General features: G+C 39.8%; 1 protein-coding gene across 1 annotated transcript; it reads right to left on the bottom strand.

The window, feature by feature from the left end:
* Positions 1-3,268: 3,268 nt before the first annotated feature.
* LOC308088097 (hydroperoxide isomerase ALOXE3-like) lies at positions 3,269-13,557 on the bottom strand. Its single transcript, XM_080432448.1, has 15 exons — positions 13,417-13,557; positions 12,228-12,387; positions 11,772-11,976; positions 11,241-11,322; positions 11,019-11,141; positions 10,820-10,923; positions 10,422-10,594; positions 10,155-10,298; positions 9,771-9,974; positions 9,457-9,543; positions 8,943-9,109; positions 5,632-5,753; positions 4,977-5,077; positions 3,987-4,154; positions 3,269-3,459 (listed from the first exon to the last, which is right to left on the bottom strand). The coding sequence occupies exons 2-15, from the start codon at positions 12,372-12,374 to the stop codon at positions 3,280-3,282; spliced, it is 2,007 nt and encodes a 668-aa protein (XP_080288574.1). The 5' UTR covers positions 12,375-12,387; positions 13,417-13,557; the 3' UTR covers positions 3,269-3,279.
* Positions 13,558-25,862: the final 12,305 nt, after the last annotated feature.

Here is a 25,862-nt window from a genome sequence, read left to right as displayed (position 1 = left end):
ATTATTGTGATTGCGATGCTCTTAGTTTTGAAATGTATTTGCCTGAAACAAATTCCCGTTGTCTATTCTCTTATCTTGGGTGCCAGCAATTCTTTCAATTGTATTCGATTATACTTTTGCACTACATCTTTTCCTTTTTATTGAGTTAACCCCTATTATGGCACTTTTTGTAGATATGTATATTATAGCTACAGTATAAAGTATAACTTATGTTATACAGGTCTTCTCAAATATAGTCATATTCAAAAGGTGATATTGCTCATGAGAGCAGACGACAGGGCTTTTTCATGGTTATGCCAGCATATGGCATGAACCACTAGGTGGTGCTATGTACACAGACATCCACCACCATAGGAATAAATGTAGTCTTACTGTAGTGTTTCCTAACTCAGCAGGCTCAGTGCCTCAGGCAATGCTATAAAAATATGTGTGATACAGAAGTTAGACACACTCCTCTATGATAGGTCAGTAAGCAGGATTGACCAAAACTAATTTATAAACATGATGTATACATATTTTTATATTATTGTGACTAATTATAGGGGAAGTCCTTTGTGATGATAAACTCGAATTGATGTAAATGGATAATTACAAATGATGCAGTTTTAATAATGATAGCCAACAAGGCAACTGTTAGTTTTAACTAAAAGGGGATCTTATGAAAATGATGATGCAATTAACAGCAGCTATAGCTAACATGCACAACTAAACAACTTTGTTGATACATAAAACTCAAGACTAGGTTCAACTAAAAGGGGATCTTAACCGATTAACAGCAGCCAAAACATCGGTATAACTTTGCTACAAGTCAAAAAAAAGTATGCCTACTAACTTGGTTACTAAAAATGGACAGGCCACTTGAAAACAGTTAATATTATATGGAGGGATGGGGGATATATTTAATGGGCCTATAGATTTAAATGTATATTTTTTTGATGAGGATGGAGAGTACTGGCGTGATAAGAGGATGAAGAGATGGAGATGGAGGATGATGGAGATGGACATCAAATACCCGGATGTGTGTTGTGATGCCCCATATTATAGAGCGTCGCAGTTCCCGCCCACTTCCTGTTTTTTTTGGTGCCGGAAGAAAAAACTCAATGCATTTTTCCTTTGACATTTCCAAAAATATTTATATCTATTAATTTAAGCCTCGAATCAAGCCATCACGAGATGACATGAATCATGACCATAAAACGTTTTTTTCTGTGATTTTTTTTTATTTTATATTTAATTATATGATATACTATATTTAATAAATACCCTTTGTTTTGCCGTTTTCAACAAAAAAAAAATCACAGAATCAAACGTTTATGGTCATGATTCATGTCATGTCATGATGGCTTGATTCGAGGCTTAAATTAATAGATATAAATATTTTTGGAAATGTCAATGGAAAAATGCATTGAGTTTTTTCTTCCAGCACCAAAAAAAACAGGAAGTGGGCGGGAACTGCGACGCTCTATAGTCTGGGTGATTGTGGGTGTGAATGCCCTGCATTAACTCTTGTCCTATTAGGTGTACCAAAAAATCCTGAAGGGGGCGTCAACAAGTGTCTTTTTGTAGCTGCGGACATCTTTGAGGGGTAAAAACCAGGTTGACTTAACATTGCCCAATGCCACGCCCAATGCCTCGCCCCCGCAGGCTGATTTGCCCCTTCTGCTGGTGACGACACGTTGGCACGCTTAATAGGGGAGCAGGGTGGGGCTGATTGCTCATTGGAAAGCACCTGGGCCCTGTGCCTCCAGGAGGCTATAACCTCCGCCCTGGCCAGTGTCTAGGTCTAGAGAAGCCTGAGAGAAGCAGACTTGTCTCCACCAGCTCCAACCCCTGTTCTCCATGCCCTTATTATTATGTACTTCCTTTCCATCCACACACCTCGCACCACACCATGCTCCACACATCCACGTCTACACTACTGATTACTGACTTCACACCCCATAGGATCCTTACTATGTTCTGTTCATACTTCCTTAGTTCTTTGTTATTAGGTTTTGTTTAATAAATATGTACTTGCTTTACAACTTCAACCTGGTCTTCTCCCCAATGTTTGTCACGGCCTATAGAGCCAAGCTGTGACAGTGTCTCAAAGGATAGAGAGGATTTCATGGGAAGCAGTTAATATCTAGTACATATTTTATTTAGCGGTTTAATCTTTTGCTGTTTTTATAGAGACAATATTTGTTTGAACCTCAAATTTTACTGAATTCCTTTGTTTTCATACTCCCAGAAGTACTCCTTCACATTTTAAAACAGCAGGTTGTATAATCAACTTAAAATTTTCAACATACAAGCTTGCGAGTCACATGATTATTTGCAATGTTCCTTCGCAGGTTTAGTTTGAAATTATGGAATAAATGGTATCAATCTCTTCTGGAGCAAATACGGCCAAAGTGTATCTCTAAGGTTACAAAATAAGACAAATAGCATAAAGATATACCTCATGCACACACATCAGAATATCATGAAAAAAACACACAGGCCAAGTCAAAACTCAAACATTAAAATCTAAAAAAGAACAGCACCTGATTGGTGGTAATGCTTACTTTGCTTACTTTCTTTACATGGAATAGAAAAAGATTATTAGACAATTATTAGTTTACCTTTATTCATTAAACCAAACAACCATACTTTGAAACCAAAATTTTGACCGCTCTTGTCGATGCATTTCCATAAATAGTTGATGTAGCCTATATGTTGAATGAAACTACATAATTCATCTGAAATAATGATAATAATCATGAACAATGGTCTGAATGATGATTAACTGTAGATTTAAAAATAGGCAATAATCAGCCTTACAGTAAAGCAGTAAGGGGATGTGGTCTCCAAGAAGTAAACATACTGTTTTCTGATGTAGAATAATAAAAAATGCTTCATTAGGTGGCTAAATATGACCAATGTGACCAATGTCTTCATCAGGGTCACAGGGAGTTAAGCAATGTTATGCTGTACTCCCAGACTAAATGTTTTTATTATTATTATTATTTATTTTTATCCCACGATTTTGCAACCCGTTTTTTCACCCAGTGCCAATTTCCTATGTAATCCTGGGCGCTACTCTCCCTCTGCCAGCCTAGGGAGAGCCCAGAACTGAGCAGCTCATGCCTCCTTCAATGCATGAGGATCTAGCAAGCCGCTAGAGGAGAGTTTCCCCGGTTGGACGTAGCGCGTGGAAGGAACACGTTATTCCAACCAGTTCCTTTCCCCTCCATCAGGCGCCCCGGCTGACCACGGGGAGGTAGTATAGAGACCAGGATTATGTCGCCAACCCCAAGACTAAATGGTTATACTATTCTCTAGTTCGGTAGGGTTTAAGTAGTTGTAGGGCACTTCCAGTCCTGTGTTTCTTGCTGCAATAGCCTCACTGAGGAAGGAGAGCTCTGCTTGGAATTCCTTGATCATCTGCTTTGGGGCAGGCTCATCAAAGTGCTCATCAGGATATGAACCCAGGGGAATCTGGAAAAGATGGAAAACAACCAGAGGTGGAAGAAGTTCTCAGATTTGTTACTTAAGTAAAAGTAGAAATACTCTGTTACAGGTAAAAGGAGTATTCAAAATGTTACTTAAATAAAAGTTCAAATTATTGGCATCAATATATACCTAAGTACCAAAAGTAAAAGTACCCAAAATAGCCGATCTAGCTTGTTGATCAAACTCGTTTCAAATCACACAACAAATAACATAGGCTTATGTGGGTAATGTATGTTTTGTATTAAGAATCTAATCTAGAAAGTAACTACAGTAGTGTAGTAACTAAAGTGTTCAAATAATTGTAGTGGAGTAAAAAGTACAATATTTGCACACGTATAGAGTATTGAACAATTAACATACAGTACTACTCAAGTAAAGTATTAGTGCCCCAGAATTTTAAATAAGTACTGTACTTTAGAAAATGTACTTTCCACCACTGAAAACAAAGTCTCACAGCTACTGCTTATCAGTCATGATGGCAACATGATTCAACCATGCCTAGTAAAACTTACAGAGTCCTTGTATTTCTTGGTGAGTACCCAATCTGCTGCCAAAAATCCAACTGTCTCTCCAACTGTCGGAAGTGTCTCAAACATCGTCTTCATGCTAGACTGTCCCTTAATGGTTGGAGGAGCTTTACGCAGTAGGAGAGGGGAGTTTGGGACCAATGCATAGTCAAACTAAAATTGAGATGAGAGAATGCACATATTTAAAAGTCACAATAAAACAAATCACAATTAAACAGACAACAAACAGACTCAGATAGTCCTTTGTGCCGCTAGCTATGAAGATATATACTGTATATAACAAGGCACACAATGGTCACTCAGCTCGCTCAGTAGACTAATTGCCAAGAAACAAGCCATTCAACAGGCACTGCTGAGGGTGCGATAGTGTTGTATATTGTAAAGTAGGTGCATATACTGTATATATGGCACTCACACTGGGTGTAATTTTTTAGCAACTACTGCAAACATGTCTTTTGGGGTCATTATGCACATTTTAAGGTGCCCTCAGTAGAGCACAAATCTGTGTGCGTGCAACCAACGTAGAGAGGCTATAGAGCGTGCCAAAAAACCTGAAGGGGGCGTCAACAAGTGTCTTTTGGTAGCTGCGGACATCTTTGAGGGGTAAAAACCAGGTTGACTTAACATTGCCTAATGCCACGCCCAATGCCTCGCCCCCCCATGGTGACGACACGTTGGCACGCTTAATAGGAGACATCTTTGGGAGTGAACACATAGTGTTGCATACTATCACTAGTCCAAAATATGACATTACAATGTGTATGAGACCCAGCCAACTGACCCTGTCAGTAGATCCTGTGCATCATACTTAACAGATTTCTATCATTTAATGTGTAATCTGCAATGTGTGATTGTTCTATACAAAAAAAAGGCACCCTTTGGGCGTTTGGCCCTGAACCATTTTGTTTGCTGGATTAACACCTGTGTGTTTTTTTGCAACAAGGAAGTTTTAATTTAAATAATTTCTCATCTTACCTGCCCATTGTGGACTGCAGCATGTTGACATGACACAGTAAAGATCAGCATGGTTATGAACTTGATCACTTCCTCCACAGTGTGAAAGGCTGCAGGAATCCCTGTTTAGATCAACATCAACAGACATTTTAATCTTGAAGCTTGGGCATTCAGTATTTATTAGAGCCTTGACTTCATAGCATTTTCATTTTTTTTTATTATATATGAATATAAGTCAAGTCAAAACTTGAAAGTTCATTTTACAAGGCATTAGCCTGGCACCACTATCAGTAAATTGCTGACCATTGATAGAAACTTATGGACTTTCACTTATTAAAACCTTAATCGATGATGTCATGCTGGCCACATGACTTCCGAGATCCACTTGGAAGCCATATTAGACCATGTCTGAGAATGAATATCAATCGGTTCAAACGCTTCAGTCGGTGTCAGGAGAAGCACAGCCTCTAAGAGGCTTTAGTCCGGCTTTTAGACACATGTAAAAAGGTCCTGTGAAGCACTTGCCATATACTGTAAATGCAACATTAAACAAAGCTTTACAACTGTTTAAAGATTATGTTTACTACTGTATGTTAACTAGTTTGTCAACAGCATACCGTGGGTTTGCTGTTTACTGTAAATAGCATTATCATTGATTGAAGGAAAAGTAATATACCTGAGCTTTTGTTTCCTAAGAAGGCTTTGGTGAATATCTCGTTGATCCAGTCCTGGAGTTCAGAGTCTCTACACACATCACTGTCTGAGGGGTAATAGTGCTCCACTATTGCCCTCACAAAGCTGGAGATACATCATGACAAATATTTAAATATCACTGGCCTAAACTTATAGTTATATACATTTCTATGCAGATTAAATAGATAATTATATAACATTATGTCATAAAATGACAGATATTGGTGTCAACACCGAAAGCTCATCACTCTCTTTAATAGCTTTCATAAAACCTCACTTCATAAATTTCCAAAAAGGACAATTCAGAGAATAAACAACAAGAACATGTTATCACATCAAGTGGCTCCTGGGTGTGACTGTATGTCATGTGTAACACATCCTCCTGCCCCTGCAACTATAGGCCAGTCAATCTAAGCCAAAAGAAAGGCCCAACCAAAAGGAATTGCAATAGTAATGTGATTGCAATGTTTTTATTGGTCCCAATCAGTGGTGGAAAAAGTACTCAAATGTTTTACTTAAGTAAAAGTATCCATACTGTAATGTAGAAATACTTCGTAAGGGCGCGCTCCCACCAAGAGTTGGCTGGCCGCTGTTAAACGCAGGTTGTGCGCAGCCACAGTTTTTTGCAGCCAGCAGATTCTAAAAAACGGGAGTGTCGCGCCTGTCACTCACTTTCAGGAGCCTACGCCTGCTGCCTTGAGCACCATGTTGCTTCCTGAGTCTTGAGACGGTCCGCCTTCGACTCACCCGATTGGACAGAGGGAGAAAATCAGCGCCTGCCTCCAGCAGTTTTATGCTTAGTCGCGGAGAGCAGATAAATGCAAGGTCTGCGCGAGAGGCGGAAAAATCTGCTCTTGCGTGAATCAACGCATTTGCATTGACAATGCATTGGCAGATTCTGCAAACAGCGGCCAGCCAACTCTTGGTGGGAGCGCGCCCTTACAAGTAAAAGGCCTGTGTTGAGAATGTTACTTGAGTAAAAGTACAAAAGTATTGGCACCAAAATATACTTAAAGTACCAAAAGTAAAAGTACTAAAATGTTTGAAAATAGCAGATCTACAAGCTCACAACGCTTGTAGATCTGCTATTTTCAAATAGCCTAGGTATAAAATAGGGCTAAAGGGGTTAATGTTTGTTTTATAATATAATCATTTATATCTACAAAGTAACAAGTAACTAAAGTTTTCAAATAATTGTAGTGGAGTAAAAGTACAATATTTGCCTCTGAGATGTGGAGTAGAAGTAAAAGTACTGAAAACTGGAAATACTCCAGTAAAGTAAAAGTACCTCAAAATCATACTTAAGTACAGTACTTGAGTAAATGTACTTAGTTACTTTCCACCACTGGTCCCAATACCCTCCTACATAAGTTTTCCTTCATGGATTTAGTGGAACCTACTTTTGTCAAGGTCAAAAGCAAAGTTTTGAGGTTTTAAAACGGTGCAGTCTTGGTCAAATGGTGTTAGATATTGGAGGGTTTATGTAGAGTTATCCAAGATATTTGGTGTATTTTATTGAGTTTTGGGGGTCAATCTTTCCAATAAAACACTTTTTCAGAGGATATTTGAATGTCTTATGCTTGTATTTGGGGTACCAATACCCCAACACCCATTTGTTTGCCGCATTTGGCACAGTTTGTGCCACACTGCTCATGTGGGAGTACAATTAAATTACACCGTTCCGGGAGGTATATTTTCCTAGGTTTTTAGTCTGTTCTTAAGCATGCATAGAGGTACCACAATAATTAGAAAAATCTTTTGTATCAATTTTTTCAATTGTGAGCAATTTAAAGACCCCGGCAGCCATCTTAGACGCCAATTTAACCTAATTTGTGTGACGCTGAAGGCATGAAAGACCCAAATTTCAACCCCTAAAAACTTTTAATATGTTATTTGGATGACCCTAAGGATCATTAAAAAATCTCTTAATCTCAATTTCTTTTGGGTCAAGCCACAAATTGACAAGACTACTATTCCCCAAGCCACTTAACCACAAAAATACCACAAAACTAGAAAAAGTGCTCCTCGGAGCATAGGTCTCCGCCAGGTCAGGTAGGTTAGTGTGGGCCAGCAATGTTCGGAATTCGCCAATCAGGCTGGAATGTGAAAAATCAGGTGGATTGGAAGGATCCGTCTTGATCCTTTGACTAAAGAGATCATGTGAACCGATTTGCGTGATGTTTGGATCAAATCTGAAGGAGTAATATGTAAAAATGTTTTATATAAGTATGCCTCCTGGTGGCGCTGTAATAGGGCAATGTTGAAAGGGTGGCATTTGTTCCTCAACGTAGTGCAAATGTGCGTGCAAAGTTTCACCGCAATCGGCGTTCATGATTCGCAACATTTTGTTCAAAACGGGCCACTCCTGTAAACTTTAGATTTCAATCTTAGACAATCAGGATGGAATATGAAAAATCGAACAGATCCGTCTTGATCACATGACTATAGAGATCAATGTCTACCGATTTGTGTGAAATTTGGATAACATCTGAAGGAGTAATATCAAAAAAATGTTTTGGTGGCGCTATAAAAGGCAGATGTGAAAATGCAGTGCAAAGGTTTTTCCCTGGCCTCTAAGGAGTACACATATAAAGTTTTACACAGATTGGTGCAGTTATAGGTAAAAACACGAATCGGCCTGTTATAGCGCCACCATGAGGCTGATTTGAAAAATTTCAAGTGGCATTTCTTCCTCAGCCTAGTGGGAATGTGTGTGCAATATTTCACGGAAATTGCATGCTGTGTTCATGAATTGAGGCATTTTGTTCAAAACGGAGCACTCCTGCAAACTTTGGAAGCCATTTTAGCCAATCAGGATGGAATATAAACAATCTGAAAGACCGTTTTGTGTAATGACTATAGAGATACTGTGTACCGATTCGTGTGACGTTTGGACAAAATCTGTAGGAGTACTGTCAAAAAGTGCCACCTCCTGGTGGCGCTATAACAGGCCCATCCAGGGAGTGTGTGCACAGTTTCGCTGCGATCAAGCCAACGGTGCCGGAGATTACCTGCTCACAGACGGACGGACGGACAGGGTGCAAAACATACTCTCTCGCCATGCCTTTCGGCCTTGCAGAAACAAATGTAGTACATTATTTTCAAAATATTTTCGGATTTGTTTCTTTCTTTCGTTCCTTTTTTTGCCTAATGCCATGCCCAAAATAGAGATGCCAGGGTTAAAGTTGTTAAAGGGCCGTAGCAGTGGTCTGGTAAGGACCTGCAATCTAAATGAGTGCGGTCTTCCAACGTGCTTGGTTCAATGAGGGTCACACAACAATGGTTAATGATCACCTGTTGATGATATTCCACAGCTTCAGTCCATCATCTCTGTAGTAGAAGTTTGGGACAGACTCCAGTCCTCGTGCTCTGATGTTCTCTGGCAGACAGAGGGAGCTGTAGGTTGTTTCAGAATGAGCCCTTCCCATGAATTCCATGAGACCCTCTGGTGTTAGCGAAGTCTAAATAAATAATTTGCATTAGACAAGGTTAGGGACTGTGTAGACCAAGGCGTTTCTTCCTTTTTGTGTTGCGTTTAGAATTGTTTTCAATGAGAACGCCGCGCTGAACATCTATTCTGCGCTGCGCATTCACATCTGACATTTGTATCGGGTCGAGAAGTTGAAATATTTTCAACTCTGGGTGTTTTTGGATGAGAGCACTTTGCTTTTTCAGCTGGGAAAAACACTGTGTTGGACACAGAGCCTTAGTTTGGACAATATCTCTTACTGGTTGACTTTAAAAAATAAAAATCAAATTAGAAAATCAGCAGCAGTTCAAGTTTGACACAGGTGAATATTATTCTTACTGAATACAAAGGTCCTCCAGGTGAAAGAAGTATTTGGCGGCCAACAACATTTATTTGGAAGGTGTAGCGGAAGTGCGGGATCAGCAACTGGATAGACAAGAAGGAAGAAGAACCATGTCAAAGATTCATCGCAAACCCAGAATCATGTTCTACACGGTGGTACAATATTCAAATGTACGTTAAATTGTGCAAAATAGTTTGACACAATTTTCTCTACAGTTTATGTTTTATATAGCCATATGACCTAGTTGTGACATTTAAAACTCTGAAACTTTTCTCTCTCTCTCTATATATATATATCATCTCTACCATACCTTGTAGAGAGGATGAATCACTGGAAAGCTTCGCAGAGTTGCAACTGCGAATGGTTCTGCCAAAAAGTGAGTGTTCAATAGATGATACACAAACTGGTGGTACATGCCATCTGCATGTTTCACAAACATCTTGGCCAACAACCAGTCACACTCTGGGTCACTGGGCAGAAAAATTGGATTCTGCTCTGAGGGCTGTTGGGTCAGCTGGGATGTTAAAGAGAAAGCAAAGATCTTTATTTTACATTTTCATGTAAAAACCTCAGGCTCAAAATGTTCTCTGTGTCTCGTCCTTAGACTGGTCAAGTACAGTAGTAGTCAAACAATGCTCATATTCCTTTGACAGTGTGACTATACAGTAGCTGGATGACCTCATCAGTGAAATACCTGAATTGCAATGGGCATCAGTTTATTCTCTGGGTTCATGTAAAACAAGCAGAGACCAGGTGTCAACGGCAGAACTTCACCATTGTCCACCTTAGTGGACAATCCAACCAATCCCTTGTAGTCACAGAGGAATATATTGCCTTTCTGCGTGAGAGAAGAAACTAGATTATAGATACAACATATTTGTACTTCCTGGATGTCACAGGCATTAACACATTCATTGAAACTGCCCAAATTAATAGTGATACACCGTAAGACACGCCATACCTCCATCTCCCTCTGGAGAGAGCTACCGCTGTCTAAGAAGGGCTTCACCATCTCCTCTGTGACTGGAAAGTTGTGAGGAAGCTCCAAGCAGCGCTGAATCATATTTGGGTTGATTCCATTCAGAAACTGGAATCCATAAAAGTCATCCTCCATCCAATGTTCGGAGACATACTCTACAGGAATGACAATTGGTAAATGTTCTGTTTATAATGTATTGTACACCGCATATAAATGCTTCTGTTTCCTAATGGTCAGAGAGTATTTCATTCTCAGATGTGGATGTACTGTAATGCAACATGGCTAATTATACCCTACTTGCATGTAAGCAATAATCCTTGTCGTTTTTCAATGGGAATGTTCCAGTGAGTTACACTACAAACTTTAGAGTCCATTTCTACCTGACATTGGTGTCTTTTTGAACCAGAAAACCCTTTTCATGGCCTCAATGTCCTCCCACTGCTCAGTAGAGTTTTTCATTCCCTTCAGTTTGAGTTCAACCTTACTGGAAAAAGAAAAAGAAGTTACTATTTTTCATCAACATTTTAAACTAGGTCTATTTGTCCTTGTTATGCAGTATCCTGAACAATATAGACTCACGTCATTTCTCTTTCAAAAGCAAATTCTAAAGATTTAGAGGCTGAGAAACGGTCTTCATCAGGGATCATAGAACTGTCTTTAAAAGTGGAGATGTGTGTCAGTCTTTGACCAAATGTCTTCCACCTGTAGGGAATGACAGCATGAAAAACGTAATATTTGTATATTTGGCACTATAACAACAACCCTTCTTGTAGTATGTAATTGTGCACACATAAAACTCACTGGTACAAGTCGTTGTGACATATTAACTCTCTTTTTCGGTGGTCGGTCAGAAGGGGATGGTCATCCTCAAAGGCCTTCATGGCTGAGGATAAACAAGACTAATAGTTAGATCATGGAAAACATCAAGAAAACATCAGAATCATCACATAAAATGGGAGTGAATGTTTGACCACAATTACCGTGTATATTATACCAAAGTCCACTCCCACTAGCCCTGCGTCATGGCGTTATTTTTTGTATTGGATTTCCCATAGGGGAATCTTAGATCGTGTCATAAGAACTGTGTTCCAAAAATTAACAAACCACCCAGGAGATTGTGTCAGGTATGTGACTCTGTGTAGTTTATGATATGATTCACATTTGATAATCGCCCGGCTGATTTGTTTATTGGAATACAGTTCTTATATGACTATCTAAGATTCCCCTATGGGAAATCCAATACAAAAATGATAACTTAGGGGGAAAGCCCCCTCTGGCGGCAGTGATGTCAGACTTTGGTGCTCTATAGTGTCTATTTTATTTGGAACACACCTTTCCCTCCTCTCAGCTCTATCAGTTCCCCATCGGACACCCATCTGTAGCATGGGAAAAGGATGACATCGCCCTCTGGAGTAGTCACCACAATCTTAGAACAGAACCATGCATTATCCAATTTCTTAAAAGTTGTATCTTTCTCCAGTTTGACCAATAGAAGTTGCCCAAGATGTAAACTGGTTTTCACAGTGTAGCTCCCCTTCTGTATGAAAAAAAGAAGGGGGAGAAATGGTCAGGGAAACTTGTTGAGGTTCTTTTGAGCAAGGCAGACACCAGACTTCAAAGACTGGCCAGTGTTATCTATGTTAAAGCAGCATTCAATGCTAAAATGTACTTCAACACAAATTAAGGATGCAAGCATTCCAAAAAACATTGCTGACAAAATGACCTTTTCTTTCCTTCTTAAATAAAGTTAAATGACAACACTCAACACATCCCTTTAAATGAGCTTACCTTTCCAGCAATAAAATCGATGCCAAAATTGTCCAAATGTGTGCGTTCACTCTCTCCTTCAGTTCCAATTAAGGTGACATATATGCAGTCTAATGTCCCTGCAAATGCCCGGTCACCTGTTGACACCTCAAGCTTGTACTCAGCCATGATCGCTCTGTGTCTGGAATAAAGAAATAAAAAGGCTTCTAATTAATTCTGTTCTATTATAAAAGTATCCAAGTAGGCTTATGACCAGTTGGATGACCCCTGTTGTCATCAGGGGTTATTATGGCTCCCTGGTTCCTTTGCAGCAGGCTTATTAGAGTAACCAGGAACACCTGGTGCCAGCTACTGTATACTAAGCCTAATTTATACTTGGCTGTGCGAAAATAGCCGCAAGCTCACAAAGCATTGTGAGCTTGTAGATCAGCTTTTTCAGCATTTTCGGAGCACGGCACAGCTCGCAACCAAATATAAATCAGGCTCTAGTCTAGGGCATTAACAGCTAATGTTTCTAAAAGAACATAGCTACACCTAATATAGCTAACACCTGCATATGATGCTCTAAATATCGCCATCACATAAGCTAGATGTATTTAACCTGTTTTCTATCTCTTTGCTCTCATGCACTCTTCCATTCTCTTCTTCACAGAATACTACAAAATGAAAGACATTTCAGCCACTGATTTACACCTGTAAACCTGTCACGTGACAAATATAAAACTGATTCTCAGGTGTTCCAGGTTACTCTAACAAGCCACCTGTAAGGGAGGTACAGCAGATGACACCCAGATGACAACAGGGGTCATCACTAAGACAAACTATCCTATTTACAAAAGGTTTTTGAAAGGTTTAGCTTAAAACACTGGTTCTCAACGTGGGGTTTGGGACCCACCAAGGGTCCAAATGGACCCTTACTGGTCTTTAACTATTCATATTTGTGGACAAACCATTAAGTAGGTTTGTCACATCACATGATCTGAAACTAAGAAAATTGCTACTGTATAACAACCTCTTTCAATCTATTTCTGAACAGGCATATCTACAAGTAAATGATCTATTGTAGGCCTAGCATCTAAATAATGAGACAAAGATAATAAACAAAAAGCAGGACAGTGCTGAAAAAGAGCATGTGTAACATTCAGTACTCAGTTCACACAAATAATATTTCATTCATGTATATCGGTTTGAACAGCATGAAGCAACTTACTGTGACAGCTGGCCTTAGCAGAGTGTGGTTTCAGTAGAATGGTCTGACAGGTTTGAAACTTTACAGCTTGGGATGCAAAAATGTAATGCTACGAGAGGAGGGGAGAGAGCAGGTTTTAAAGAATGAGCCTTTCTGGTCAGCAGTTCTTGAGGAGGGGTGTAGTACAGTTGTTTAAAAAAACAGAAAATACATTTTCAGGTCGGGATACAAATTTTATCCAATCAGGAGAGAGAACTCATACAGGATAAACAATTGAAATGGGAAGTGATGGCATAAAGAAATTTGCAGACAAAATTGGAACTGGAACACTTAAAAATGTAGCTGATGAATGGGCACTCTCTCCTGATTGGTTCAAAATTTGCAACCTACCTGAAAATGTATTTTCTGTTTATTAAAAAGCTGGAGAGAGGGGGAGACCCCTGTTACTGACAGTGGCATTAAATACATTAGCATTGATGTGGAAAAATTTATCCTGCTATAAACTGTTCAAAATATGAAGGACTTTAAGTATAATACAAATGGTATTAGTCTGACAAGATACCAACAGGTGCGAACATGGTTTGTCTGCTACTGAAAAGTTGTAAATAGACCTACAAAGTGAGCAAATGTTCTAACTATAATCACAGGGGAAACAGCAGAGTGTGCAAATGTCCTCTCTGTAGAAGGCTCATAGAAGTTATACCTACAATCATACAGGCAACAGTGTAGTTTTCATATAAATCTATTATAATACTAAGCCTAATTTATACTTGGCTGTGCGAAAATAGCCGCAAGCTCATAAAGCATTGTGGGCTTGTAGATCGGCTACTTTCGGAGCACTTTGCACAGCTCGCAACCAAATATAAATCAGGCTCTAGTCTAGGGCATTAAGCTAATGTTTCTAAAAGAACATATAGCTACACCTAATATAGCTAACACCTGCATATGATGCTCTAAATATCGCCATCACATAAGCTAGATGTATTTAACCTGTTTTCTATCTCTTTCCCTTTGCTCTCACTCTTCCATTCTCTTCTTCACAGAATACTACAAAAATGAAAGACATTTCAGCCACTGGTTTACACCTGTAAACCTGTCATGTGACAAATATAAAACGGCTTCTTAGGTGTTCCAGGTTACTCTAACAAGCCACCTGTAAGGGAGGTACAGCAGATTACACCCAGATGACAACAGGGGTCATCACTAAGACAAACTAGCCTATTTACAAAAGGTTTTTGAAAGGTTTAGCTTAGAACACTGGTTCTCAACGTGGGGTTTGGGATCCACCACGGGTCCAAATGGACCCTTACTGGTCTTTAACTATTCATATTTGTGGACAAACCAGTAAGTAGGTTTGTCACATCACATGATCTGAAACAACAAGTAAACAACAACCTCTTTCAATCTATTTCTGAACAGGCATGATCTGAAACAACAAGTAAACAACAACCTCTTTCAATCTATTTCTGAACAGGCATATCTACAAGTAAATGATCTATTGTAGGCCTAGCATCTAAATAGTGAGACAAAGATAATAAACAAAAAGCAGGACAGTGCTGAAAAAGAGCATGTGTAACATTCAGTACTCAGTTCACACAAATAATATTTCATTCATGTATATCGGTTTGAACAGCATGAAGCAACTTACTGTGACAGCTGGCCTTAGCAGAGTGTGGTTTCAGTAGAATGGTCTGACAGGTTTGAAACTTTACAGCTTGGGATGCAAAAATTTAATGCTACGAGAGGAGGGGAGAGAGCAGGTTTTAAAGAAGTGAGCCTTTCTGGTCAGCAGTTCTTGAGGAGGGGTGTAGTAGCCTACAGTTGTTTAAAAAAATACATTTTCAGGTCAGGATACAAATTTTATCCAATCAGGAGAGAGAACTCATGGGAAGTGATGGCATAAAGAAATTTGCAGACAAAATTGGAACTGGAACACTTAAAAATGTAGCTGATGAATGGGCACTCTCTCCTGATTGGTTGGAAATTTGCAACCCACCTGAAAACGTATTTTCTGTTTATTAAAAAGCTGGAGAGAGACCCCTGTTACTGACAGTGGCATTAAATACATTAGCATTGATGTGGAAAAATGTATCCTGCTATAAACTGTTCAAAATATGAAGGACTTTAAGTATAATACAAATGGTAAGATGATAAGGCAGAGAGGAGTGACTGCAAGGTAGGTGGTCAGATAGGCCAGTTTTGCGCCATTCCTTTCGGCTGCTGAGACGTGTTCTCCCAGCTTGCAAGCATTTCAGACAACCAGGCACTGATGGAGACACATTCCATCAGGTGGGGACAGAATGTGGTTGGACTGGTTTAAGTGGTTGATTGCAGAGAGAGATAGAGAAGGTTACAAAGTGGTTGTCAGAATTGACAATATCAACATCAAGGGCAGGCACATATTTGAAAGCTTTTTTGCCAAACATGTTGGTGGAGCGACTAAAAAGGATCTAAGAGAGCCAAGATATGAGCTAGTTGGAAATCTCATCACATTATTGTCTCCGCCAGGCCGAAAGGCATGGCAAGAGAGTATGTTTTACACCCTGTCCGTCCGTCCGTCCGTCCGTGTGTCCGTGTGTCCGTGTGTCCGTCATTCTATCTGTCTGTGTACAGCTAATCTCCGGCACCTTTGGCTTGCTCGCAGCGAAACTGTGCACACACACTCCCTGGATGCCAGAGCAGAACCTCTGCCCCACAGGGGCCTGTTATAGCGCCACCAGGAGGCCGATTGGTGCAAAACACATTTTTTTTTTTTAAATACATTTTCATCCCACGATTTTGTAACCCTTATTTTTCACCGAGTGCCTATTTTCTAAGTGATCCTGGGCACTACACTCCCCTCACCAGCCTAGGGAGGCCAGGGCCGAGCTCATGCCTCCTTCAATGCATGAGAGCCGACTGACCTTCTTGTCACCTGACAGGGGGGAGTTTCCCTGGTTGGACGTAGCGCGTGGAAGGAACACGTTATTCCAACCAGTTCCCTTCCCCTCCATCAGGCGCCCCGGCTGTCATGGGGGAGGCGTTATAGTGACCAGGATTACTACATGTTTTTGTGAGGGTATTAACTACCCTGAGAGACACGGGGAGAACATGCAAACTCCACACAGAGTGGGCCCTTTCGCCAACCCCACCTAGGGTATGGGCGCAAAACACATTTCTTGACAGTACTCCTACAGATTTTGTCCAAACATCACGCAAATCGGTACACAGTATCTCTATAGTCATTAAACGAAACAGGTTTTTCAGATTTTTCGAATTCCATCCTGATTGACTAAAATTGCCTTCCAAAGTTTGCAGGAGTGCTCCGTTTTGAACAAAATGCCTCTAAAAATTAACACAGCATGCAATTTCCGTGAAATTTTGCACGCACATTCCCACTACGCCAAGGAAGAAATGCCACTTGGAAATGTTTTAATCAGCCTCATGGTGGCGCTATAACAGGCCGATTTGTGTTTTTGCCTATAACTGCACCGATCTGTGTAAAACTTTGTATGCACACTCTCTAGAGGCCAAGGAAAAACCTTTGCCCTGCATTTTTCACATTTGCCTTTTATAGCGCCACCAGGAGGCCGACTTATGTAAAACAAATTTTTGATTGTAAGCCTTCAGATTTTATCCAAATTTGCAGGAGTGGCCCGTTTTGAACAAAATGCCGCAAATCATGAACGCAGCGTCCAATTGCAGTGAAACTTTGCACGCATATTCGCACTACGTTGAGGAACAAATGCCACCCTTTTAACATTGCCCTATTATAGCGCCACCTTGAGGCCAATTTTTGCAACCGTTTTCTTTTTTATATTACTCATACAAATTGTGTCCAAACATCATGCAAATCGGTACACATTATCTCTATAGTCACGTGATCAAGATGGTTCTGTCCAATTTTTTACATTCCATCTTGATTGGCCAATTCCGAACATTGCTGGCCCATAATAACCTACCTGACCTGGCGGAGACCTGTGCTCCGAGGAGCACTTTTTCTAGTTATTGTAATAGTTCAACTTTCCCAACAACAGCATCTATTATTTATGCTGTTAATTTATGGACCACAATAGAAACAAGCCCCCTGGGTCTTTTTGATTTATCCTTTTAGTATAGCCTTTGACTGTACTCAATCAATCATCGATCAATACTTTTCAAGGATCAGATGCTTGTGGCAGTGGCAACACAGAAACAAAGGGGTCCTAATTCAGTTAAAAATGCAGACCATATTGGCATGTACAGATTTCTTGGTTTGGCCAGGTTTGACCTGCTTCTCACTTCTCAGAGGTACATCCCTCTGAGAAGCAGTCCTAGGGATGTAGTCTACTGGCTGCCATGAGAAAAGTCCTGGCCAACAATGAAGATGATTCATAAGAGTTGTGAACCACCGGTCCCTGGGCGCCCCATAGTGGCCGGTATTGGCTAACTGAACCTATTTCATAGTACATTGATTTTCACATCAAAGATTTGGTGACTAATTTGCCTTCCTATCTAAAAAACAAGTCTGACTTTTTGAATAAATTAAAGTCTATTGGAGATTTTTCATATTTCCTATATACTAATGTACCTCACCAATAAGGTTTACAAGCCCTAAAATACTACATGGAGTCACGAGAGAATCAGTCACCTCCTACTGACCTGATCATGGACTTGGCCAATGTGGTCCTTACAAAAAACTACTTTGAGTTTGCTATGGTCTCAATGGGTAGCCCATTCTCTCCAAACTATACAAATCAAATAAACAACCAGAGGGATTCAGACAACAGTGTAGGCCTACCGTAAAAAAAAACCTGACAGAAACAATTATCTACATTTTTCTAGCTATCACCCTTCTGGTCTAAAAAGAGGGTTACCATATACTGTAGTAAAAAATTAAGATTTAAGAGAATCTGCAATATTGAATCTGATTTTGAGAGTCAGTCTACAGAGATGTGCAATAGGTTCAGGGAAAGAGGTTGTAATGATAACATTTTAATTAAAAGTAAGTCTAAAGTTAAAGACGGGGTGCCGTGATTTTCAGAGATCCCCCCCCCCCCCTAAAACATAATCATCAGGTATTATGGTTATTGTAAGTGTCTGTGACACTTGTTCCTTTTAACTTCAATTGTTTTCCTTTAGTTTGAAGTTAATTTGTTATTTACTTTGCTTATTTTGGTTTACTTTATTTTGACACTTCCTGTGTGTTTTGGGCTACCTTTATTTTGACACTTCCGGTTACTCCTGCGGTCTTGTTGAGGCATGCTAGCTTCACACAGAGACAGACCCATTCACTAGAGAGAGACACACAGTAGCACGCACCAACGTGTCTCCAAATCAGCGCGATACGGTACGAAATGTTTGTTTGTCTCCTTTAACGTTCTGTGGCCTATTTGTAACACCACCAGGGGGCTTAATGAAGTTCTATCAACCTCATAGACACATGAAAAACAGAAAAAGTGCAAAACCATGGCACCACCTCTTTAAGCACCTAGATAGAACCAGTCTCCTCACTCCTAAATCTTCGTCTGATTGAAATAGTCAACCTGTATAACAACCACATTTTCTCCTAATTCCCATCCTGTTAGAGAGGTAGTCAAGAAATACTGTATATTGGTTCGTTGCTGGCCTAGCGGTCCAGGTGCATACCATTTATGCTGGTAATCCAGTTTGACAGCGCGTCGCGGGTTCGACTCCCGAGTCCCACGACCTTTGCTATATGTCACCATAGATATATATAAAGGCTAGATGACTCACCCGCGCTGCTGGCCAATGGAGTACAACGTTGCCACATGGCGGCCATCTTGGGACGGTCATTCATAACATTATGTCTATGGGGCATATACTTTGAAATAACCATAGCGTGCTCAATTTTCATCCAATTTTCAAACGGTTTGGTGTTTTGTAAACACCAAAGATGTAGTTATGACACTGCATACTTATAATTATAATCATGTTTTTTATTTATTTAATAAAATTAAGTATGCAGTATCAAAACTACATCTTTGGTGTTTACAAAACACCGAACCGTTTGAAAATCGGATGAAAATTGAGCACGCTATGGTTATTTCAAAGTATATGCCCCATAGACATAATGTTATGAATGACCGTCGCAAGATGGCCGCGGTTGAGCTACGCTTGCAACGCCCCCTTGAGCCATCTAGCCTTTATATATATCTATGTATGTCACCCCACATCTCTCTGCCTGTTTCCTGTCAGCCTACTGTCCTGTCAAAAAAATCAAAAAAAGCCCCACAAAACATCTTTAAAAAAAGAAGAAACACCACATTTTGATCAGCGACCCTGTGGTAGGAAAGACCTTTTCCACCCCTCCAATTTTTGCAATTAAGAAAGCAAACAATATAAGTGACAAATTAATAAAAAACGATGTGTACACTTTTTATCTACCTAAAGAATTTCCCTTGTAAAGGTTGCATTAATTGTAATGCCATGATTACGGGAGTCTATCTTACACCCACATACAGGTAAAAACAATCTAAGTGAAAGGGAGAATTACATGCAAGACAAAATATGTAGTTTATCTTTTAAAGTGCCCCTGTGATTTCTGCTATGTGGGAAAAAACAATATAGAATTGAAAACCAGAATTACAGAGCACAGAGCAATATTAGAAATAAAGATGAGAAGTCTCCAGTTGCCAGGCACTATAATACTGTAAAACATGACATTTGTACACTGAGATTTTAAGGTTTAGAAGTAGTCAACCCACTAAGAAGAGGTGGGGACAGAGACCAATTACAAAGGGAGACTCATACTGGATCCATTTCCTAAATGCAGAGTTCCCAGGGGGATTGAATGAAGAATTATGGAATAGTTTTTTTGTAATCAAATTATTTGGTTGTGGTCATTGTGGAAACTGAAAAATACAAATACTATTTATGATGCATTGAATGAAAACATGACTATTATAAATTATATTCACTAATGAGCAGTGGTGGAAGAAGTATTCACATTTTGTGCTTAAGTAAAAGTACCAATACCACAATGTAGAAGAAATACTCAAATACTAAATGTCCGGTATTAAAAGTTTACTTGAGTAAAAGTACAAAAGTATTCACATTAAAATATACTTAAGTACTGAAAGTAAAAGTACTTATTATGCAGAATGTCCCATTTCACAAGTTTCAAAATGTATAAAAATGCTTTGAAAATAGCAGATCTACAAGCTCACAACGCATTGCATTGCCACGCGTTGTGAGCTTGTAGAAATCTCTTTAGAGTTTAAATAGAGCTGAAGTGGTTAATGTTTGTTTTGTAATAATAATCCAAATCTACAAAGTTCTGTCTGTCATTATGAATCACTATGAATTGAATACAAAAGGACCCCAATTGAAACAAGCCATTGTGCTTTCTAAGGCTTTTTAATCCTATTTAGTTACGGGGCCAGAGCTCAGCTCTGGACCTGTCTTAAAGGAGGAGTTCACCCAAAAAATGACTTATTTTCTATCAATTGCACACCCCATGAAGCCTTGAATTCATGGATTTATTTTTGTTTTTGTGGCATTCCTAAGCCAATAATTTGATTATAATAAATGTGTCCCCATTGATTCCGGTAGGAGACACAAATGCATTTGTGTCTCCTACCGGAATCAATGGGGCTACATTTATTATAATCAAATAATAAAGGAAGGAATGCGACAAAAACAAAAAAATATCCATGAATTCAAGGCTCCATGGGGTGAGTAATCCATAGAAAAAAAGGTATTTTGGGGGTGAACTACTCCTTTAATGTTCCCCTTATTCTGTTTCTTCTGCCACTTTTCACAGTTCTGGCTGAACCGTGCTGTCGCTTTTTACGAAACTCGGCCATATGGTAGATGGTCATGAAAAACTATCAAGAAATAAATCTCACAATCTTTCGTCAAAAGGTGGCGCTATAGCACTCAATTGAAAATGCCAACTTTGAACAGGTACAACTCATGCCCTGTTTGACCTACAGCCATAAAACTTCAATACACACATGCGTCTACTCATGATGAACAACTTTAACCCTCTGACTTTTGACCTCTGACCTTTAGATCTCCCACCATTTTGAATTATATGAAAAACAGTTAAAACCTATCTCCTCCTGGGATTTTTGAGTAATCTGCACGAAACGTTTTACACATGAACTTTGGACCTTTGCCGACAAACAAGCAGTGAGGATTTTCCATAAGTGAAAAAATGAAGCTTTAATGAGCCAATGAATATTGCAGTTTTATGACAATTATTCATCTGCCCCTAACACATACATGCAGACTCACATTTCTTTGAAACTTTGCGGTAATGTTGAGGGTCATTCCAAATATCACTGAAACCAATCTTACTCCAATTGGTCAAAGGGGGGCGCTATAGCGATTTTTTGAAAGTGCAAACTTCAAACAGGCAAAAGTCATGCCTCGTTTGGCCGACAGCCATTAAACCTGTTTACACATGTGCCTTGACTCATGAGGAACACATGTATCACGTTGACCAGTAAGCTCCGCCCTTAGATTGTCCGCAATTTTGAGCAGTTTGAAAAACACTTAAACCCAGGATTTTTCTAACCTCACTCCGTCAAATGGAAGAAGCTTGCGACACACATTTTGTTTCACAGCGTACTTGCATCTGAGACTTCGGGCGCAGAATCGATGACAGACGGAGTTTCATTTTTTCAAGCTACTAGGCAGGTGATTGGATGATCCCGCCCCTAGCAGCCGCTGATTGGTTCGTATGCGCAGCGGTTCGGGCAGCTTTACTCTGTGAGCAATCCCAGACCCTCCTTCCTGAAACCAAATGCAATGCATGAGATTTCCGGAGGGAGGGGGTGTTTACCAGGCTAGGATTTTTCAGCTATTTGCGTGAAACTGTATCATCTGTGTGATCTCCTTTTTCACAAGTTCTTGTCTGTTGGTCCAAACCCAGGATTTTTCAGCTATTTGCGTGAAACTGTATCATCTGTGTGATCTCCTTTTTCACAAGTTCTTGTCTGTTGGTCCAATGGCCTTAAACGTGTGCTTCACAACCTGAAGGTTGCCAGTTCAAGCCTCACTTGATGCGGACTTCATTAAAGTTGCATTGCACACAACATGATTGTGTCAATTAATACATGTGCAATTGTTAAACATAACCTGAAATACTTATTTGAGAGGGTATGTTTTTGCAATGTATGACATACTTCATTCTGAAAATAGCCGATCTACAATCTCAAAACTTTTCAGATAGCAACGTGTTTCTGAGTTTGTAGATCGGCTGCTTTCACTGGTTCACTTTTATCTTCAACAGACAACCTCAGCCTGGACAAAGCTATAGCACTATAGGTAATGTTGCAGCCCGTCAATCCGAAGGTTGAGGGTTAGATTCCTGTTAATGGCAATAGGTTGACACGTCCAATCAATCCATTCTGCTTCCATCCTTCTCTCTCTTCAATCTATTGTTTCCATGTCTCTCTCTCTTCAATCTATTCCGTTTCCATGTCTCTCTCTCCGCCCTTAGATTGTTCGCAATTTTGAGCAGTTTGAAAAACACTTAAACCCAGGATTTTTCAGTTATTTGCGTGAAATGGTATCTGTCTGACCTCCGTTTTCACTGTATCAGGTCTGTTGGTCCAATGGCTTCCCGCTTAAGTGAATGTTTCACAACATCAAGGTTGCCGGTTCAAGCCTCACTTGGTGGAGACTTCATTTAAAGTGCATTGCAAACTACAAGACTGTATTAATGAATACATATGCAATTGATAAAGATAACATGAAATGCTTATCTGAGAAGGTCTGTTTTTGAAATGTATGACATACTTCATTTTGAAAATAGCCGATCTACAATCTCAAAACTTTTCAGATAGCAACGTGTTTCTGAGCTTGTAGATCGGCTGCTTTCACTGGTTCAGTTTTATCTTCAACAGACAACCTCAGCCTGGTCAAAGCTATAGCACTATAGGTAGTGTTGCAGCCTGTCAATCCAAAGGTTGAGGGTTCGATTCCTGTTAATGGCAATAGGTTGACACGTCCAATCAATCCATTCTGCTTCCATCTTTCTCTCTCTTCAATCTATTGTTTCCATGTCTCTCTCTCTTCAATCTATTCCGTTTCCATGTCTCTCTCTCCGCCCTTAGATTGTCCGCAATTTTGAGCAGTTTGAAAAACACTTAAACCCAGGATTTTTCAGTTATTTGCGTGAAATGGTATCATCGGTCTGACCTCCGTTTTCACTAGATTAGGTCTGTTGGTCCAATGGCTTCCCGCTTAAGTGAATGTTTCATAACATCAAGGTTGCCGGTTCAAGCCTCACTTGGTGGAGACTTCATTTAAAGTGCATTGCAAACAACAAGACTGTATTAATGAATACATATGCAATTGATAAAGATAACATGAAATGCTTATCTGAGAAGGTATGTTTTTGCAATGTATGACATACTTCATTCTGAAAATAGCCGATCTACAATCTCAAAACCTTTCAGATAGCAACGTGTTTCTGAGCTTGTAGATCGACTGCTTTCACTGGTTCACTTTTATCTTCAACAGACAACCTCAATCTGTACAAAGCTATAGCACTATAGGTAGTGTTGCAGCCTGTCAATCCGAAGGTTGAGGGTTCGATTCCTGTTAATGGCAATAGGTTGAGATGTCCATTCAATCCGTTCTGCTTCCATCTCTCTCTCTCTTCAGTCTATTATGTTTCCATGTCTCTCTCTCTCTTCAATCTATTCCGTTTCCATGTCTCTCTCGCTCTCTCTCTCTTCAATCTATTCCGTTTCCATGTCTCTCTCTCTCTTCAATCTATTCCTTTTCCAAGTCTCTCTCTCTCTTTCTCTTCAATCTATTCAGTTTCTCTCTCTCTCTCTCTTTCTCTTCAATCTATTCCTTTTCTCTCTCTCTCTCTCTCTCTCTCTCTCTCTCTCTCTCTCTCTCTCTCTTCAATCTATTCCGATTCTCTCTCTCTCTCTCTCTCTCTCTCTCTCTTTCTCTTCAATCTATTCCGTTTCTCTCTCTCTCTCTCTTTCTCTTCAATCTATTCCGTTTCTCTCTCTCTCTTTCTCTTCAATATATTCTGTTTCTCTCTCTCTCTTTCTCTTCAATCTATTCCGTTTATCTCTCTCTCTCTTCAATCTATTCCGTCTCTCTCTCTCTCTCTCTCTCTCTCTCTCTCTCTCTCTCTCTCTCTCTCTCTCATAATTATGTTCTTTTAGAAAGTGAGCAACAGCAACAGTCCACCTGGCCTATTCCCATGGATTGGATCTACCCACCTCACCTGCTGTCATTCCCTCTCAATCCATAATCACACCTGCCCTCACTCACTCCTCATTAGTGTCTCTCTCTCTCTCTCTCTCTCTCTCTCTCTCTCCCCCCCCCTGGCCCCGCTTATCACTGCTTGCAGCTATATTTGACCTTGTATTTGAACTGCACTTTCATGTGATTTTTTCTGCAAACTTCTAAATAAAGTATTCAATCAATCAATCAAACTAGTAACTAAAGCTTTCTAATAATTGTATAGTAGAGTAAAAGTACAATATTTGACTGAGATATGTAGTAGAGTCAAATTAAAAGTATAACAAATTGGAAATATTCCAGTAAAGCAAACGTACCTCAAATTGGTAAACTTAAGTACAGTACTTAAGTAAATGTACGTAGTTACTTTCCACATGAGAGAGACAGCTGTATACTACCGCTTAGCAATATATGTCACTTCCATCTGATGTATTTTAGTTTCTCTAGGTATAGGCTGCTGCTGCTGTGCACACCTCTAATAAAAAGAACATTAGAAACTACTCAAGAGAGTGCGGATAAATGAGCAAAAAAGTTTGGGTATCACTGGTGTCTCAACTAGTGGTGGCATGATTATAAGAGGACGTCCATGTCCGTCTCTTCTTGGCTAAAGTGGTTGACAGGGACAGAGTCTCATGTCATTTCCTGGTTCCAACCCTGGTCCTTTACATATTCTTCAGGTATGCCAGCGTAGATATACCACTCTCACAGAGATACGTACTAGTTACAAAAGGAAAAATGCTCTGGGAATTCTGCCTGACAACTCCACAAAAGACTATGTTTCAAACATGTCTCTTTACAGAGTTCTGTGGACATGTCAATGAGCTCTGAGCTGATCCTCTTCTGTAGTAGTTGAGCTTGAAGTACTTTTGGAATTGAAGGAAGCCTCCTGCCCTTCTCAAATGACCACTGATAATGATGCTGATATGAAGGCAATTAGACAAACAGTTATGCCTTTTAAGTCTTGGGCCATTCTGTCTTCTCCTCTTCTCTTAGCCAGACCACTCCATGGGGTGCATCCTTGTACTCTCTTCTCCTCTTTACAGTTTTATTATACTTAAAGTCCTTTGTATTTTGAGCATTTGTTTATAGCGGGATACATTTTTCAATGCTAATGTATTTAATGTCACTGTCCTGATATCACACAAATACCAAATTACTAAGTTTCTCTAAAATAAAACAAAATAAACCAGAAAAAGTGCTCCTCGGAGTACAGGTCTCCGCCAGGTCAGGTACGTTATTGTGGCCTCCTGGTGGCGCTATAATAGGCC

Source organism: Gymnoscopelus braueri (assembly GCF_963280865.1).
Source record: "Gymnoscopelus braueri genome assembly, chromosome: 7".
Classification (NCBI taxonomy): Eukaryota; Metazoa; Chordata; class Actinopteri; order Myctophiformes; family Myctophidae; genus Gymnoscopelus; species Gymnoscopelus braueri.
Note: the sequence above shows the minus strand (reverse complement) of the source record. Positions and strands in the feature narration are given on the sequence as shown.